This window comes from Carcharodon carcharias, chromosome 2 (genome assembly GCF_017639515.1).
Source record: "Carcharodon carcharias isolate sCarCar2 chromosome 2, sCarCar2.pri, whole genome shotgun sequence".
NCBI lineage: Eukaryota > Metazoa > Chordata > Chondrichthyes > Lamniformes > Lamnidae > Carcharodon > Carcharodon carcharias.
Genome location: NC_054468.1, coordinates 37,472,040 through 37,492,870, shown reverse-complemented (window position 1 = coordinate 37,492,870; position 20,831 = coordinate 37,472,040). Strand labels below are relative to the sequence as shown.

Below are 20,831 nucleotides of genomic sequence, written 5' to 3'. Positions count from 1 at the left end.
AACATCGGAACCCTATGAGATCCAGAGTGGGTTCAAAGAGGGCTGTGTTCTGGCACAGACACCCTTTGGCAAATTCTTTTCTTTGCTGCTGTCATATGCCTTCCAGTCATCTACAGAGGGTGTCTACTTACATACCAGAACTGGTGGAAAGCTGTTCAGCCTTGCTTTCCTGAGACCTGAGACAGAAGTGTGCTGAGTCCTCAGAGAGTTGCTTTATGCTGACAATGCCACACCAACAGTCCATACTGAAGAAATGCTGCAGCGGCAAATAGACAGGCTCTCTCATGCTTGTAAGGAATTTGGTTTGACCATCAGGAAGACAAATGTCATGGTGAAGGATGTTGCCATACCGCCATCTATCGGCACTGACAACGTGACACTGGAGATTGTTATAGCTTCACTTGTTTAAGTTCCACAATCACCAGCAATCTGTCACTTGAATGCTGAAATCAACAATAACGAAAGCTTTTGCGATGCATATGTCCAAGCCAAGTATCAGAGTGTGGAACAACAGCAACCTAAGAACAACAAACTGCGAGTCTGCCAAGCCTGCGTCCTCAGTGCACTCCACTACAGAGGTGAGACCTGGACAACATATTGCTATGCAGGAGAAAAGACTGAACAGTTTCCACCTTCACTGTCTCTGATGTATCGTCAGTATCACCTGGCAGGACAAGGTCAGAACAGGTACAGTAGGCCCTCTCCTAACCCTGTATTTTATTACATTACTGTATTTCCTGCACACCATAATGGAGATACAAACTAGCAAGTATGTGCAGCTATTTCTGCCCAAAATAAATGAAGCACATAAGACACTATAACTGGCAACTTGAAAGTTGATATTAATGCAAACGGTTATTGCTTTTTGGCCAATATAACCGATTGCACATTTTAAACGTGGACATTTTAAGTGGTGAGATCTACTGTACAGACTAGAATGCCCCAATTATATTGCATATCTAGCATTTGTGTAATGAGAACTTTTCACTGAAACCACAAAATTTGCATTAACATCACCGAAGTGATAATGTCAAAAGGTGAATTTCACACCTTTGGTTTGTGCTTTGCTGTGTTTTATACTTAAGTTTAAAATGAATTAATCTAACTCACTATACAACGTTAAATTTCTTTTAACAGAAAATTCCTGACAATTCTGTCAGTTCTTCTTTATCTGAAACAGCATAGTCAGAGGCTGGTAAACTTCCCAGACCCACACATTGATGCTTTCCTCATTCTGTAGCAGTGCATGTGGATAGTATCCACATGACCCATAATAGATACAACTGCGACATCAATTTACTACCAATTTTATTACTCAAATTCTTACCAAGGTAGTTGCATTTTTGCTGGCTGCAAGATTCTCTTTAGGCTGGACCCGCTGTCGGCTCTGTGATTCCGCACGAGATATGTAATCAGCTACAGTTACTGTCATTGAAAACAAAAAACTCTTTATACACCTCATTCTGTATATTGCTAGATGAATTGCATGGATTATATGTCTTTGCAAACATCTTCTGCACAAATCTGCCAACCATTTTAATTTAATCAAGCACTTCCTGTTTAGTCTAAACAAAACATGTTAGTGTTATATGCAATAATGTCATACACAGACGCAAGATGCATTCAGGGTTAACTCCAAGGTTTTGAATAGGCCTTGAAATAGTAAAAAGTTACTTTTTTATCCAAGTTGTTATTAACTACAACACACACATCCTTTTCAATTTTCTGATGTACAAATTTGGTATTTTTCTTTAGATACAGTACCACTCTTTACCCAACCATAAATTTCTAAACTGTCCAGTAAATGAACTATTACTAACAGGAATCAAGGTATTTCCCACACTTAATGAAGTAATTTAAGTTTGATGTAGTAGTTTGAAAATCCCTTAGTTAAATGTTTTTATTTGAACAGAAACTTAACACTGGGATTAAAACTACTCCTTAGTTTACAATTGAGTTTTGATTGCTCCTAAGCACCCACCACTTTTAACATACCCAAAACACTTAAGCCAAATAATGTGTACTTTTCTAGAACGGGCAATCATGTCATTTCCGTGTCCAAGAGACACTCTCTACAGCTTAGATTTTAAATTAGTGTGTGAAATAATTGGATAAAATTAGATGAAGCAACTTAAAAGTATGCAGAATCATAGGATATGACAACATGGAAACAGGCAATTTGGCCTGTCAAGTCCTCACATTATTTCAGTGTTTATATCCATCACCCTATAAATCTAATCCTACTCTCCTGCTCAATCCCCACACTCTTCAATATTTCTCTTTCGTGCAGCTGTAATTCTTTTAAAAATATCAAATATTAGCTAATATTGATTGTATTAATGGAAATTCCACATTTGGGATTTCCAGGTTCTATTCTATCTCTTCCAGCACATCCTGCTTCTAATTTGGCCACAAATCAGGCCTTGCTTGAATCACTTAGGATTTTAAAAACTTCTTTTCAATACTGAGCCAACAAAACATTAATAACAAGACTCAAAATTTTGCTTAAAATGTTAAAATAATTGCTACTGACTCATTTCTCAACTGCAAAATCTTTATTGGTGATCCAGAATTTTTATATTTTACAATATATTTAACTTGTGAGTTCAGAGAGGTTGAACAAGTTGAATGGTGTGGGTGAAGAAATCTCAAGTTGTTTCCATATCAGGTGAACAGACAACACCAACTAATGTGATACTTCTAATTAAAACAAATGAATTTCACCTTTCTTGTTTTTAGGAATTGGCTCAGCAGGTATAAACAGAATGCAATGGTATCAAGCATTGCAAAAATAAAAGTGAATGAACATTTGACTGACAATCCACCACTCAATTGGACAGAAGGGATGCTCATTGCCACTGAAGTTTTTGAACAGTGCAGATATCCCATGATTGAGATTTAATTATTGCTCAGTTAACTTGCATATACTTGGACACTTTCAATCCTGGTTATTTCTAAACCTGCAACTGATGTGATTCAGATACTCCTCATAAATTAAGACATTAAATTACATTCCGATAACTAGTTTAAATTAGGTAAACTAAATACAGCCAAGCAAATATCATTAATTATCAGCAGCAAAAGTACCGACATCAGAGCTAGCTTTTATGTTCACAACAATTTTTTCTAGGCAGCTCATAGAATCACTACAAAAGCAAAGACAAAATTCTCATTCTTATCAAATATTTTGCCCATGTGCTTCTGGTGTTTTAATCACCACAGAAATGTCCACAATTTAGAATGTGCAACAAGGATTTCTAAATTCCGGAGATATGCTACCCATACATGGAGTGAACATGGGCAGAATTCTAACCCTCTTTTCCAAAATAACAAAATAAATAAGCAAGCCAAACACTGGATGAAATCTAATGCAGACAAGTGCAAAGTACAGCACATAGGAAAGAATAGGCAACATATGTATTTCACAGACTGCACTTAAATAGCTAAGGATGAAGGTGAAAGATATCAAAAATTTTAGTACTTTTAGTTACAATGCTGAACATATCCAACTAATGGCATCAGAATGTTGAATAACAAAGTCATGATAGTAGAATACATGTCAGACAATGTCAGGATCAAACCACCTAAGTGCTCTGGTCAGACTGTACATTCAACATCAAGTTCAGTCACCAGGGCACAAGAGAGACAAACATTCAAATGACAGAGGCAATGCAGAGAAGAGCCATAAAGCTACTTCTTAGTGTCAAAGTTCTTAGTTGAAGAAAACAAAAATGGAGAAATTTGGGTTTTTAGGCCTGTAAAGGAGATATCGGAGAGGTGATCTTTGAGGTATTCAAATTAGTTAAGGAAATGACAAAGGCACATCCAAAATATTACTTTAAATTAAAACAGTATAAACTAGGAGAAGGACACAAGTTCAAACTAGCAAAAGGTAAATTTAGGACTGACTAAGTGTATGCAAAGGCATTTCCTGATATCAACATATGGAATAGAATCAGATGGATAGAATCATTTAAGAAACAAAGCAGATGCTGCAATGCAGAGGAGATGGCAGAGAATAGAGCAGATTTAACATCCTTCCATGTGGATGAATTTAGCAAGATTGCATGGTGTTCTTCATCCCAAAATATCTGATGATATTGTAATAGATGATGGATTTGCTTTGGATAAATACTAAATTGCAATATAGCCTGTGAGCTATGTGATAATAGTTTCTGTTTCTCAAATTCTTATAAATTCTTGTTTTGGAGAGATAATTGATCAAATACTGCAGAACTGTTCTGTAGGATGCTCTGTTTTGCAATGAGTCTGCATAGCTAAGCAATCAAAATCAATTTGCTGACCTCCAAGATAAGACAGGACAGATATAGTATGATTGCAAGAGATTCCATCAGTACACATACACAAGGCTTTTTGTGAGATTGTTAGCTAAATCTCACTGCATTGTCGTACATCACAATCAACCTATGCAGCCTAGGCAAATAAGCATTCAAACATGAATATCTCTCATGGTGTTTTATTTAGAAGGCTGTTTCTTGTGGTCAGTAGTATTATTTCAGATGTTTTTTCAGTAATTAGAAAATTTACATTCTGATGTTGATTTATCAATAATTTTTGCTTCAAACTAAAAACTACGATCATTAACATACCGAAATGAGATACTACGGATGACTGCAAAATTGATATCAACTGAACTGATTTATGCATACACGTGCTTTTGTACAAAAGTACACAAATACACTGCTCGAGTTTTTACAAGAGTTGTGCCATTCAATTTTCCAACATTTAAGTGTTCTCAATCTTGACGAGACAACTAAAAAATGTGATTGGTAAATGTTTTAGATTTGCCTAAGGGAAAGAAGAAAACAGAAAGGTAATTCCCATCTTACTCTTTAGTATGTCATTCAACAGCAGGTTAGATCATGGCAATGAAAGTGGTAGGAATAGTCTCAGTTGAGGGGAAAAAAAACTGCATTTTTTGTTATAAATCATAAATGTTCTTAAAGTTTTAAGTCACATCCTAGCAAACAACTAAAATAACTCACATCTCATTACCTACCAACTCTGATACCAGTAAATCTGACAAATAATGGACATCTGAGAAAAATGCAGACACCAAAAACATTTTTTTTTAAAACTACGGACCAACTCTTAATAAATCAGCAATGGTCATGAAATTCTTGCACTACTAAACATGGCAGAAACAGGAATATTCCACTCAGCCTCTCCAGTTTGTTCTGTCAAATACATACCTCAACTCTATTTACTCGCTTTTGGTACATATTCCAAATTCTATCTCAGTCTTGAAAGTTTCAATTGACAGAGTATCCAAAGCCTTCTGGAGAACAAAGTTTCATATTTCCACTAGTGGAAGAGAGAAAAAATGCTTTCGGGTTTCACTACTAAATAACTTAAGTCTCATTTTAGGCTTGCGTTCTTTGTTCTGTGTTCCACCACCAAAGAAAACAGTTCATCTAATCCCTTTATCCTTGACCATCTAAATTTAAAGGAATGCAAGTCAAATTTTATGCAACATATCCTCATAATTTAATCCTTTAAGCCCCAATTGTTCTAGTGAATCTGCACTATAGCCCCTCAAAGGCCAATATACCCTTCTTGAGGTACAAGCCCAAGAGTGAACACAATACTCTAGATGGAGTCTGACCAAGGCTCTGTACAACTGAAGCATGACTTCACACTTGAATTCCACCAGCCCCCTCCCCGACAGCCAAGTAAAACCTAACATTTATTACCCTTTCCGATTACTTACTGTACTTGCGCACAAGCTTTTAGAACTTTTGTGCAGATGGATAGCCAAATCCTTTTGCTCCTCCGTAGTCCCTAGTCTCTTGTGGTTATGAAAATATCTTAATTTGTCTTTCTTGGATCCCAAGTGGATGACTTCGCACCTTCCCATGTCAAACTATCTGCCATTGTTTGAGGAGTCGCTTAGCGTGTTTATATCGCTTTGTAACCTTATGTTCTTACCTACACAATTTAGCACACCTCCTAATTTAGTGTCATCTGCAAACTGTGATTTGCAACTTCATCCAAGTTATCGATATACAGAAGCAGCATCCTATACAAAATTCTAATAATGCTCCAGTATTAGCCACACTACCTCCTTTCCATTTTGCACACTTCTGTATCTTCAATACAAAGAAAAAACTTCCAAAATCTTGTCAGTACCACATTTAACAAACTGATAACTTAATTGTAACTAAAGATGAATTTTTATATTCCTAAATTGCTTACACCAATTTTTTTCCTTTCACATCTCCCAATTTCTAAAATAAGCAGTACTTTTGTTCAACACAGTCAAATAAGACCTGTTGTTTTACATTAGGTTAAATATTGCAATTTGGCTGTGCAAACTTAAGCTAGTTGAGGTATACATAGCAGTAACATTACAAGATTCCTTGAATTATAGGAAATCTTAATTGCTGACTTCTCCAATCTCTAAAGAAGATGGAAATACTGCCAACACAGGTGGAAGTGATGTGGTTTACCGTATGTTTGAGGCTGCAATTTTCTGAATGAGAAATGCAACAGAGTGTTTTCCCTGCCTTTGTCAGGTCGAGTACCGCTTATCCTAGAGTTTGGGAACCAGTGATACATGGCATCTTCGAAATAATTTGATATGGCAGAAGCTTTTTCAGGATACGATCAAAAAAATATACCTGTTCCCAACCATCAAAATTAATTGATCTGGTTTTGATTCTTGTTAAAATAATGGAAGAGCAAGTTGGTTCTTCTATTTATCTATTATTTACCTAGGTATCCTTATGTTCTTCGATTTCTTAGCAGTGTTATAAAGGCATCCTGTGGCCCAGGGATCTATTGCCCTAGCTATTCATTTTTTCAAAAACAAATCCAGTTGCTCTGAAGATGCTGACTCAAAGTTGCATCTTTTCTAATAGTTTCAAACCTATTTTAACTATTAGAGCTATACAGGATTAAACCTCTATCCATGAAGACCATATTTTTATACAGTGATTTCATCAATTGTGTACTATGAAACATAGCATCGTAAGGATCGTTATAAAAACAAAGTGCTGGACATACTGAGCAGGTCTGACAGCATCCGTGGAGAGAAAAAGTTAGTATTTTAAGTCAAATAGGACTTCTTCAGAACTGTTCTGAATAAGTCATATTCGACTTGAAACATTAACTCAGTATCTCTCTCCACAAATGGTGTCAGAAGTGCTGAGTATTTCCAGAATTCCAGCATCGCAATATTTTGCTTTTACTATACTAAGGGTTGTTAGTGAATGTGGAGTAAGATCTGAAATTATCATCTATTTGGAATTCATGTGAAACATTTCTCACTGAAGAGAACCCTTTTGTGTACAATCTTCATCTTCACCAGTTTGTACTAAACCTTTACAAATCATTGTTTAGGCTTCAGCTGAAAGTGTGTCTAACAGTTTCATAAGGAATTCAAGGCCTTGGAGATGATGCAGAGATTTATCAGAATTAAACAAGGGGTGAAGGACATCAGTTACATGGAGAGACTAGAGAAGCCGGGAGAGCTTCCTTAGAGTAAAGATGGTTACAGGCAAGTTGTATTTAAAAATTATGAAGGTTTTTGACAAGAGCAAATAAGGAAAAAATATTTCAACTAGCAGACAGATCAGTAACCAGAGGACAGTGGATTTAAGATAATTGACAAATAAATCATCATGGAGATTTGATGCAACAAGTTATTGTGAACTGCAATGCAATACCTGAAAGGATGGTGGAAGCAGGTTTAATAGCAACATTCAAAAGGATATTGGATATATGATAGAAAAGGAAAAGTTTTCAGGTTCTGGGGTTGATGCAGGTGCGTACTTCTATAGCTCTTTTACAGACCTGGCATAGGCTATGATGGACTAAATGGCTTTCTTCTATGCTTTAAGATTCTATGATTGTATCTCACTGTACATAGACCACTCAATTTACTACCTTTATGAACGTGTTAATTCCTGTGAGTGATTCCATAAACAGCAAACTATGAAGGCCACCAAACTAATCCTGAATCACATTCTCTCTCTCAAACACACCCACACACAAACACTGAAGTACATAATCCAAAAGACTATTCAAGTTTCCCTTCCCCAACCTTATGGTGAAGTCAATAGTAAAACTCTAAACCAGTGCCCAGGCTGGGATCAAGTAAGGACAGACCTGGGAGCTTCCTGATACTTGGAAGCTGAATTATGTTTAACATCTGTCCAATTGGTACATTTCCCTAAATCTTTAAAACAATTACCAATTAAAGGCGTTCCTGCTTCAATACAAGGTAATCAAAGTTAAATTTGTGTTAGATTTTTAAAGTATATTTACCACACACAAGCAGCAGACCCATGAAGCTGTGGTTAGAATTTAATGAATTAGATAAAGTGTAACAGTGACACACAATTTCAAAACTCCAAACACCCTAGCATGCTAGTTATGGCTGTTACCTGGCTGGCTGTCTCTGCTCAAAGAGCTTTCAATTTGACCACGTAAACGACGTCTGCGGCTACGATTACGCCGCTGTGGTTTTCTTTCATTATCATCTGCAAATGTAAAGTGTGATGGAGGCTTTCTTTTTAATGTTTTATTTACAATAGCAGTCTATGCTTGGAGTTAATTCAAATAAAACTCTAGTTGGCCAAGTACAATCTTTCAAATGATACATAAATTTGATCTATACATACCTAAACCATTCTCATTAACTGAAGCACTGTCAGATTCTGTCATTCCATCAATCATTGTAGCATCATCATCTGTCCTACGCCTACGCGATCTCCTGCGGCGGTTTGTGCTGCTATGAGATTCACTACCATCAGTATCTGCTGTTTGGTCCGTTTCTGTGTTATCTGCGTTGTCTAGCAAACTGTAAGGATTGCTATCTGGATCCTTGAACACTAAGAGGAAAACAGACAATGAAAACACCATATTCCGACGTTTTGAGATCTATTTTCAAAAGTTTGAATTGTAGATCATATTTTTATTTCTTTACAGCATCCAAGCTAACAAGCATAGATGATTTATGATTTATTATAAAAGGGTCTGCAAGCAATAGATGCTAGTAGATTAAATGCTAAATAAATAAAATTAGACTAGAATCCTTCTCAATTAAATTATAGCAAACTGTTGAATCTCAATTCACTATATTAGTTACTCATAAAAGCAGGTAGGCAGCTGTTAAAAATAGGACAGACAACCCCCTGAAAAAAAGACGCCTACAAAAAAAAAGGGACACTGACATTCCCAAATAACTTCCATTATAATAGATACAAACTGCCCCTTAAATTACAAATTCGATAGCTTTTAATGCACAAAGCCTATTTACTTCATAAAACACTGGTCAGGCGGGCAGGGACAATGCAGGTGAAAAAAAAATCACCTTTTGTTTAATGGAGATTTCTTTATGAAGTATAGGTAACAGCACAGAAAGTCTGGGACTGATTGTTTACATGGTTTGATCCCAAGGATAAAGGAGTTTCACTGACTTTATGAATGTTGGACAGAACCCAGGAACCCTTAAATTGGGTGGGGTGACAGTCTGAAATCATGGTGTCACATTGCCAGGTGTCATGTGATCCTTGATCCTCCATGACTGCTTCCAACTACAACTGGCAACCCTACGCTTATCAAGTACTGACTGGTGAGCTATTAATAGCCTCCTACCCACAGCACCCCCAGCACTTAAAACATTAGCAGCTGCAGCTCACAAGAGGAAGGGATCCAGGGCAATTGGATCAAGGGTCTGCAGGATATTAATTCCTCTTTCCCCCAACACCCACAAATGCATTTAAGAAATAAAGGCTATTAAGTGCTTCCAGTCTGGTCCATGATCCAACAAGCTCGTAGATATTCTCCAACTTCAACTCCACCTTCCTGCCTTAATACCCAAAAATTTACCAAACTTTTTCTTGAATATATCAAAGACTGAACATCTGCAGCTCTCTGGGTAGAGAATGAGAAAGATTCACAAACCTTAGAATAAAGAAATTTCTCCTCATCTTAGTACTAAATGGCCAACCCTTTACTGTGAGACTGGGGCCCCATGTTCTCAAGTACCCACATAGGGGGAACATTTTCCCAGCATTGAATCTGTCAAGCTCCTTAATAATTTTATATGTTTTAATTAGATCAGCTTTCATTCTTCTAAAATCCAGGAATGAAGGCTTACCCTAATTCAATCACTCCTCAGAGACAATCCTTTCACCCCAGGAACCAGTCTAGGAAACCTTTGCAATACACCCTCTAATACAAGCATGTCCTTCCATATGTGCGCACTCTACTCCAGGTGCAGCCTCACCAATGCTCTGCGTAATTCTTTTTTTTAAAAATTCATTCAAGGGTTATGGGCTTCACTGGCAGGGCCAACATTTATTGCCCATCCCCAATTGCCCTTGAGCAGGTGGTGGAGAGCTGCCTTCTTGAACTGCTGCAGTCCATATGGTGTAGATACATCCACAGTGCTGTTAGGGAGGGAGTTGCAGGATTTTGACCCAGCAACAGTGAATGAACAGCGATATATTTCCAAGTCAGGATGGTGAGTGGCTTGGAGGGAACTTCCAGGTGATGGTGTTTCCATGTATCTGCTGCCCTTGACCATCTAGATGGTAGTGGTCATGGGTTTGAAAGGTGCTGTCTAAGAAGCCTAGGTATGTTTCTGCAACACATCTTGTGGATGGTACACACTGCTACCACTGTGCATCAGTGGTGGGGGGAATGAATGTTTGCAGATGGGGTGCCAATCAAGCGGCCTGCTTTGTCCTGGAAGGTGTCGAGTTTCGAGTGTTGTTGGAGCTGCACTCATCCAGGGAAGGGGAGAGTATTCCATCACACTCCTGACTTGTGCCTTGTAATGGTGGACAGGCTTTGGGGAGTCAGGAGATGAGTTACTCGCCACAGGATTCCTAGCTTCTGACCTGCTCTTGTAGCCACAGTATTTATATGGCTAGTCCAGTTCAATTTCTGGTCAATGGTAATCCCCAGGGTGATGATACTGGGGGATTCAGCGATGGTAATGCCACTGAATGTCAAGAGGCGATGGTTAGATTTTCTCTTGTTGGAGATGGTTATTTCCTGGCGCGAATGTAACTTGCCGCTTGTCAGCCCAAGCCTGGATGTTGTCCAGGTCTTGCTGCATTTGGACATGGACAGCTTCAGTATCTGAGGAGTTGTGAATGGAATCATCAGTGAACATCCCCACCTTCTGGCCTTATGATGGAGGGAAGATAATTGATGAAGCAGCTGAAGATGGTTGGGCCTAGGACACTACTCTAAGGAAGTCCTGCAATGATGTACTGGAATTGAGATGATTGACCTCTAACAACCACAACCATCTTCCTTTGTGCTAGGTATGACTCCAAAATGCAGAGAGTTTCCCTGAGTCCCACTGACTCCAGTTTTGCTTGGGCTCCTTAATGGGATGATTGGGATTACACAGATAAGGGAGTAAATCGGCCGGGTTGGATTTATCCTGCTTTTTGTGGACAGGACATACCTGTGAAATTTTCCACGTAGCCAGGTAGATGCCAGTGTTGTAGCTGTACTGGAACAGCTTGGCGAGGGGCAGGTCAAGTTCTGCAGCACAAGTCTTCAGTACTGTTGTCAGAATGTTGTCAGGGCCCATTGCCTTTGCAGTACCCAGTGCCTTCAGTTGTTTCTTGATATCACATGGGAGTGAATCGAACTGGCCAAAGACTGGTATCTGTGATGCTGGGGACCTCTAGAGGAGACAGAAATGGAATCACAATTGACATTTCTGGCTGAAGATTGTAGCAAATGCTTCAGCTTTATCTTTTGCACTGATGTGCTGGGCTCCCCCATCATTGAAGTTGGGATATTTGTGGAGCCTCCTCGTCCAGTGAGTTGCTTTAATTTTCTACCACCATTCACAGGTGGATGTGGCAGGACTGCAGAGCTTAGATCTGATACATTGGTTGTGGAATCGCTTAGCTCTGTCTATCACTTGCTGCTTATGCTGTTTGGCATGCAAGTAGTCCTGTGTTGTAGCTTCACCAGATTGACACCTCATTTTTAGCCATGCTTGGTGCTGCTCCTGGTATGCCCTCCTGTACTCTTCATTGAACCAGGGTCGATCCCCTGGCTTGATAGTAATGGTGGAGTGGAGCCAGACCATAAGGTTAGATTGTGGTTCAGTACAATTCTGTTGTTGTTGCTGACGGTCCACAGTGGCTCATGGTGCCCCAGTCCTGAGTTGCTAGATCTGTTCAAAATCTCTCATATTTAGCACAGTAGTAGTGCCACACAACACGATGGGGAGTATTCTGAATGTGAAGATGGGGCTTCATCTCCATAATGACTGTGCAGTGGTCACTCCTACCGATACTGTCATAGGCAGATGCATCTGCAGCAGGCAAGTTGGTGATGAGGTCAAGTGCGTTCCTCCCTCTTGTTGACTCCCTCATCACCTGCTGCAGTCCCAGTCTAGCAGCTATGTCTTTTAGGGCTCAATCAGCTCAGTCGGCAGTTGTGCTACCGAGCCACTCTTGGTGATGGACATTGAGGTCCCCGACCCAGAGTATGTTCTGCACTCTTGCCACCCTCCATGCTGCCTCCAAAGTATTGTTCAACATTGAGGGGCGCTGATTCATCAGCAGTGGGTGGACAGTATATGGTAATCAGCAGGAGGTTTCCTTGCCCATGTTTGACCTGGTGCCATGAGACTTCATGGGGTCCAAAGCTAATGTTGAGGACTCCCAAGGCAACTCCCTCCCTACTGGGTACGTCTTGCCAGTGGGACAAGGATAGTGACGGTGGTGTCTAGGAAGATATGATTCTGTGGTTATGACTATGTTAGGCTATTGCTTGACTAGTCTGTGAAACACTTCTCCCAATTTTGGCACTAGCCCCCAGATGTTACTACGAAGGACTCTGCAGGGTTGACAGGGCTGAGTTTTCCGTTGTCATTTCCAGTGCCTTGGTCGAACTGGGTGATCCGTCCAGTTTCATTCCTTTGAGACTTCTTAGCGGTTTGATACAACTGAGTGGCTTGCTAGGCCTTTTCAGAGGGCGTTTAATAGTCAACCACATTGCTGTGGGTCTGAAGTCACAGAGCAGGCAAAGATGACAGATTTCCTTCCCTAAAGGGCATTAGTGAACCAGGTGGGTTTTGATGACAATCGACAATGGTTTCATGGTCATTTTTGGACTTTTAATTCCAGATTTTTATTGAACCCAAATGTCACCAGCTGCTATGATGGGTTTCAAACCCAGGTCCCCAGAGCAATACCCTGGGTCTCTGGATTACTTGCGTACTGGTCTCTGGACAATACCACGATGTCACCACCTCTCCCACAGTAGTAAGACTTCTTTATTCTTGTAGCCCAATCCCTTTGCAACAACAGCTAACATACCATTTGCCTTCCTAATTGCTTGCTGTACCTGCGTGTTAACTTTGTGACTCGTATACAATAACATAGAAACATAGAAAATAGAAGCAGGAGTGGGTCATTTGGCCCTTCCAGCCTGCTCCACCATTCTAAATGATCATGGCTGGTCCTCTATCTCAACACTGTACTCCTGCGCTCTCCCCATAACCCTTGACGCCTTGAGTCCAGAAATATATTTCCTCCTTAAACATATTCAGTTTCTTGGCCTCCACAGCCTTCTGTGGTAGATAATTCCATAAGTTCACCACCCTCCGAGTGAAGAAGTTTCTCCTCATCTCAGTGCTAAATGGACTCCCCCATATCCTGAGACTGTGAGCCCTTGTTCTAGATCCCCTAGCCAGTCAGTCCATCCCTGTCAGAATTTTGTGTTTCAATGAGATCTTCTCTCAATTCTTCTAAACTCCAGTGAATACAGGCCTAGTCAACCTAATCTCTCCTTATACGACAAGCCTGCCATCCCAGGAATCAGTCCGTTGATCCTTCGCTGCACTCCCTCTATGCAAATATATCTTAAGTAAGGAAACCAAAACTGCACACAATACTCTAGGTGTAGTCTCTCCAAGGCCCTGTACAGCTGCAGTAAGACATCCTTGCTCCTATACTCAAGTCCTCTCACAATGAAGGCCGACATACCATTTGCATTCTTAACTGCTTGCTGCACCTGCATGCTTGCTTTCAGTGATTGGTGTACAAGGACACCCAGGTCCCTTTGTACATCAACTTTTCCCAATCTAACACGATTTAAATAATACTCTGCCATTCCGTTTTTCCTACCAAAATGGATGACTTCACACTTATCTGCATCTGCCATGTACTTGCCCACTCACTCAATCTGTCTAAATCAACTTGAAGCCTCTTAACACCCTCCTCATCACTCACATTCCCACCGGGTTTTGTGGCGTCAGCAAACTTGGAAATATTACATTTGGCTCCCTCATCCAAATCATTGATATCCTCATTCAAATCACCCAGGTCACTCTGAATGCAAATATTTTCTAGTCTCAGCATCCAAAAACTATTTTGCCTTTTTTTCCCTACCAAATAAAGTTATGATAAACCCGTCTAAAACATTGGTTTAACCTTAACCTTAGAGTAGTGTGTCCATTTTTGGACACAATATTTCAGGAAGGATATGAATGCATTAGCAGGGGGGTGCAGAAAGGATTCATGAGAATAGTTGCAGGGATAAGCAACTTCAGTTACCTGGCGAGATTTGAGAAGCTGGAGCTGTTCTCCGTAGAAAAGAGATCAAGAGGAGATTAGAAAGCTGTTAAAACTTGAGGAGTATGGACAGAGTAAATGGGGAGAATCTGTTTCCAGTGGCAGAGGGCACCAACTTAAGGTGATTTGCAAAAGAATCAACAGTGACTTGGAAGAAAAACCTTTTAATGCAGCAAGTGGCTAGGATCTGGAATGCATTGTTTGAGTGTGGTGGAGGCAGATTCAATCAAGGCCTTTAAAAGAAAATTGGATAATTAGCTTAAGAGGGCAAATTTGCAGAGCTACAAGGAAAAGATGAGGGAGTGAGACTAAGTGAGTTGTTCTTAGAGAGCTGGTATAGACATGATGGGCTGAACGGTCTTGTGTTGTAACCATTCTATGATTTCTAAGATTTCACACTTCCCCACATCATATTCCATCTGCCATGTTGTTGTCCATTCATCCTACCTGCTTACATCCCTCTGCAATCTTTTGCTTAGTTTCTCACCTAACTTTGTACCATCTGCATCAGCAAACACTCACACCCCTCATCTATGTCATTAATATAGACTGTAAATAGATCAGGTCCAAGTACTGATCCTGACAATTCACAGCTAGTTCTGGCCTGCCAATCCAAAAAAGTTCCTTTATTTCTACTGTTTTCTGACAATTAATTTATCATCAATTCATGCTATTAACCCCAATCCCATGAGTCCTAATTTTATGTATTAATCTGGGTGGCAGCATAAATTCAAATACACTACTTTCACTGGTTTCCCCTTATCAATCCTACTATACATAGGCCCCACTATAACACAGTCCGCTATAGCACAGAACTTGGTATAACGCAGGTCCGTCTTTGACACCAAAATTTTGATTTCAATAGCATTTTATCCAGTGTGATTTTAACCACATAAGTCAGGAGGGCTTCCAGTTTAGTATCAGAGCTCTGCTAAGCAGTAAAAGCATTTCAGGATGACCTCAGCACCCATGCTGAAGAAGAGGTAAACTTGTTAGTGCTGCTGTTGGCTTTCCAGTAACTCCTGCTGGTTGCTGAATGTGATGAATCTAATCAGTCACTCTCAAAACGCAGCCACACAGCCGCCTCCTTTCCTCGACGATGCTGGCACATTTTCCCCCTTTCCTGCTGTAAATCTGTCACAAGCCTTCCCCCCTCCCCCACCCCCACCCCCAGTATGAACACTGCTACCCACTTAAAAAGAAAAATTAAAAGCAACAATTTAATTATTTGGAACAAAAACAAAAACACCTGGAAAAAATTCAGCAGGTCTGACAGCATCTGTGGAGAGGGATATAGTTGACGTTTCAAGTCCGTATGACCCTTCATCAATTTAATTATTTGATTGATTTTACACAGTGGCTCATCAGCAACAGCCACATCCCATAAGAATAAAATAAAGGAAAAAAAATATTTCAGAGCATGAGGACTGGAAACTGTCAGGGTGTGTATGCAATAATGGCCCAATGGGGTCAACCCTGAACGCTAGGCACCAGCAAACGATAGAGATATGAGTGGAATCAATGGGTATACATCTTCCCAGTCAGGGGAGAAATGCTGATTGATATAGGTAACAAATATATGCACATAACCATTGCTTTTATACCCAACCAGGTGTGTTTCCCAGCTAACATACTGAGGCATACTGTAACGCAGACTCACTTAAAATGTGGCCTTGAGATACGGTGCCTGTGTACCCTGTTACTGCAGGGCACCAAATGTAGTTACATCCTCAAAAAATTAACAGATTTGTCAAACACAATTTCCCTTTAATAAATCCTTGTTGACTTTGCTTTAACATACTTTGATTTTCTAAGTGCCCAGTCACCATGCCCCTCATAATAGATTCTAGCACGTTGCCTACTACTGATGTTAGGCTAATTGGCCTTTAGTTCCCGGTTTTCTCTTCCTCCTTTCTTGGTGAGATTGTGTTTGCGACCGTTAATTCTTGGGAACTGTTCTAGAATCCAAGGAATTCTGGCAGATCAACACCAATGCATCCACCTGTTTTTAAACAACCCTAGGATTCAGGTCAACAGGTGCAGGGGATTTGTCATTGGGGTCCGTCAGGCACACTTGTCTCTACAGCAGCTACTTTGCCCTGTGTAGGCTGTCAAATAACACATCCCAGGATCAGGGCATTGCTCCCTCAATGTAAAGGACCCTGGGATGGCCACAAACTGGGAAAGTCAACAGAAAGAAAAATTAACTGAAATCACATTTTGCTAGCAAGGCTCCAGAATTAGACATAGGTTTAGCAGACTCGTATGGTTTGTCTATGAATAATCCTATAAGGTTATTTTCTTAAGAAAATGTAATATCAGGGCTGGACTGCAAAGCATGATCGCTAGCTTCGCTGATAGCTGTCAATTTGCCAATGTTGAAATGTGCACGTGCAAGAAACTACATGTAGCCCACGCAGGAAAGGGGAAGTTATGCAGATAAAAGGGGACCCACATACCAACTCGATGCGGTTCATTGCAGGCTATAGATTCAAACATATTTTACACTTGTGACAGATAGAGCAGTTAAATTAATAGAACTGTTAAGCTAATAGAACTAACTGTATGCTACGTAAATCAATATATTAAAGTCTGCTTGAGTTAATGCTTGCTTTGTGATATTATACTCTGTTAAAACCTTTTCGAAAGAACAATAGAAAAGGACAAGAACAATATGATGGTGACCTTAGCAGAAAGTTAGAAGATGAATGTGAAACTGCAAAATTTCAGAAGTTGGGCTATTAACAGTAATGAGAATCTTCGAACCTTTGGAAAATCAGCAAGCATCTGTCAGTGCCTACTTGTTGGGATACAGGAAGCCCATGGGTTATCAATGACCTCAACTGATCCACTCATATTTGCAAGGACAAACTATGGTCTAATATGTCATGGCAAGGGTCCCTCGGTTGGAATAAAAGAAAGGAGCTGCACGATATCGTTGGCACACATCTAGAAGACAACAGGCTACAGTCAACAGAACACAGCAAAAGAAGAGAAGAGCAGTCTCATTGTATATCTATAGCCATCGTTAAATATTACCTCTGTATTTCTGAGATACTTAATAAGCTCTCTGACTTGATTATGAACACATGTCCATACCCCATAGATCAGAACTGGCAAGAACCAAGTGAGAGTTTCCTCTGTCTTACAATATCATTTCGAGGATCTCTCTCCGTGACACCTTACAGTGAAAGTAATTGGAGGAGGAACATCTCAGCAGAAACATACAACCCTGGAATACGTGACTCTCTCCGTTTACCGTACATGACCATTGAGGAAAAAAAGTATACCTCAAAATGAAGGACACATTGCAAATACTTTAGGTGTTCCTAATTATCAGGTTACACCATATCTATGCAAAATATATAATAATTCACACAAGTCCTGCACAAACAATCCAAGTTCATGCCTTTTAATAACTTGGACAAAATAGCATTTGATAAAGTACCACGTAATAGGCTTGTTAGTAAAACTAGAGTATGAATAAGCAGTGGCAGGGAGAATTGACTAAGAGCAGAATTGTGGTTGTATTTTTCCAGATTGGAGGGAAGTATAGTGATAACCCCCTGGGATCAGTATGAGGATCTTTTTGATATACATTAATAACCTGGACTTGAACTACAGGAAACAATTTCAAGGTCTGCAAAACACACAAAACATGGAAAAGCAGTAAACTGCGAGTAGGATAGAAACAGACTTCAGAAGGACAGGCAGACTAGTGAAATGGGCAGATGAAATTTAACACAGCGGTGCTAAGTGATGCACAATACAGGCACAATGGCCTGAAAGTCTTCCTCCTGTGTTGTAATATTCTGTGATTTACAATACAAAATGGGTATTCTGCCCTCAAGAGTAATGTTTGGGCAAAAGTTGCATACAAGATGTCTATTCTACATTTCTTAAGTCATAAGGTGCAATTCCTTCATGCCAGAACAAGAAAGATGTTGATCCTTTGCCAAGCAAATTCCATACACTAAAATATCACTGAACTGTACCCATGCAGTGGTCCTTATGGAGTACTGAGACCAGTGGGATAAAAGGAGTGGCAGATAGAGCGAGAGAGTCACTGCAACACTGCTGGGAGGTCTCCAAAGAAATTCAAAGTGTGATATCACAGAAAACCAGGTAGGTGATTGATTGGTGAGAGTTTTCCTCTATTCTATTGAAACTCAGGTATTTGTTTCAAAGAATGAGCTGGGAAAATAAGAATTTAAATCGGGTTACTATTGTGGTGAGTGAATTAATAAGATTATAAGCTCAGAGCAGGTCTACAAGTATTAATTGAAATTAGTAGCTCAAATAGGGCACTAGCTAGATTATTGAAAAGGGAATAGAGGGTTTTGTTTTACATCATGCATGGGCATCTGCAACCTGTTGCTTGTAATTCCTATGCCATGTGGGAATTTCAGGGCACTTAACATGTCTTGGGTGACCATGTGTGTAGGAAATGTCTCCAGCTTCTTGAGGGACAGGTGAAGTCACTACAGAGCATCGGAGAGGATTAGAGTTTTTTAGATTGTACGTTCCAAGTGGCAGCCATCCCACAGGCAGTACGAGTTCAGAACAGTAAGTGGGTGGTCATCAGTAAGGGCAGAAAGAGACAGGAGGTACAGGATTCTTCAGGTTTTGTGCTACTCTCAAACAGATACTCAGTGTTTGAGACTGCTGGGAGTAACGATAGTCTAAAGCAGTGCAGTCCAGATCATGGCATCAATGGCAAAGGGACCGTACAGGTTGTAACAGCCAAGTGTATTAATGTTTGTTATAGGCGATTCCATAGTCGGGGTGGGATGGCGGGGGGGGGGGGGGGGGGGGGTGGAAATAGACATTTCTGTAACAGTCATCAAGAGTCCTGCACGGTCCTCACAGGGAGGTTTACTAGTGTGATTGGGGAGCGTTTAAATAAATTCGCTGGTGGATGGGCACCAGACATAGAAGTAGAGAAGAGGAATAAGGTGCATAAAGTTAGAATACTAAGCAATGCTAGAGAAGGGAATAGTTCCATATTGGATAGGAAAGGAGGAAACACTAAGTTATTAGGTGAGCTCGGAGTGGCACATTAAGACTGGTGAGTTATTTGAAGGAGTAATATGTGCTGTAGATAAAAGAGAGCCTGTAAATGTTCTGTACTTGGATTCCCAGAAAGCATTTGATATGGTGCCACATCAAAGGTTACTGCGGAAAATAAAAGCTCATGATGTAGGGGGTAATACATTAGACTAGATAGAAGATTGGCTGGCTGGCAGCAAACAGAGTATGCATAAATGGGTCTTTGTCTGAATGGCAGGATATGACTAGTGGAGTCCTGTTGGGGTCCATGCTGGGCCTCAACTTTCTACAATTTACATCAATGACTTAGATGAGGGGAGCAAAGGCATAGTAGCTAAATTTGCAGATGACACAAAGATAGGTAGGAAAAAGTGTGTTGTGAAGAAAACAAAAGGAGGTTGCAGACGGACATAGATAGGTTGAAAGAGTGGGCAATAATCTGGCAGATAAAGTCCAATGTGGGAAAATGTGAAGTTGGCAGGAAGAATAAAAAAGCAAAGTATTACTTAAACGGAGAACTGCAGAATTCTGAGGTGCAGAGGGATCAAAGTGTTCTTGTGCATGAGTCACAAAAAGTTAGAATGCAGGTACAGCATGCAATCAAGGCAGCTAATGGAATGCTATCCTTTATTAGGAGAGGAATTGAACATAATAGTAAAGATGTTACATTTCAGTTATACAGGAAATTGGTGAGACCTCATCTCGAATACTTGTGCAGTTTTAGTCTTCTTATTTAAGGAAGGATATAAATGTGTTGGAGATGATTCAGAGGAGGTTTACTAGATTTATACCTGGAATGAGCAGATTGTCTTATGAGGAATGGTTAGACAGGCTGGGCTGGTTTCCACTGGAGTTTAGAAGAGTGAGGGGTGACTTGATTAAGTACAGAAGACCCTGAATGACTTGGACACAGTGGACGTAGAAAGGATGTTTCCTGTTGTGGGTGAGTCCAGAACTAGGGGGCAATGCTTTAAAATGAAAGGTCACCCTTATAGGAAAGAGACGAGGAGAATTTTTTCTGAGGGTTGTGCAACATTGGAACACTGCCTCAGAAGGCAGTGAAAGTGGGATCACTGAATATTTTTAAGTCAGTGGTAGACAGATTCTTGTTAGGCAAGGGAGTCAAAGGTTATCAGGGGTAGATGGGAATGTAGAACTCAAAAACAAAACCATCAGACAAGATCTTTTTGAATGGCAGAA

The 20,831-nt window shown here is 40.1% G+C and overlaps 1 protein-coding gene across 4 annotated transcripts in view; it reads right to left on the bottom strand.

The window, feature by feature from the left end:
* fxr1 (fragile X mental retardation, autosomal homolog 1) overlaps positions 1–20,831 on the bottom strand; it is a 104,831-nt gene that overhangs the window by 9,319 nt on the left and 74,681 nt on the right. Inside the window, exons 14-16 of one of the 4 annotated variants that reach the window (XM_041217147.1) lie at positions 8,646–8,855; positions 8,409–8,504; positions 1,328–1,425 (exon numbers count right to left, since the gene is read on the bottom strand). In XM_041217147.1, coding sequence (XP_041073081.1) covers positions 1,328–1,425; positions 8,409–8,504; positions 8,646–8,855 — 404 coding nt within the window. The remainder of the gene's footprint in view (positions 1–1,327; positions 1,426–8,408; positions 8,505–8,645; positions 8,856–20,831) is intronic. The other 3 variants (XM_041217164.1, XM_041217156.1, XM_041217174.1) reach the window with 3 other exon arrangements.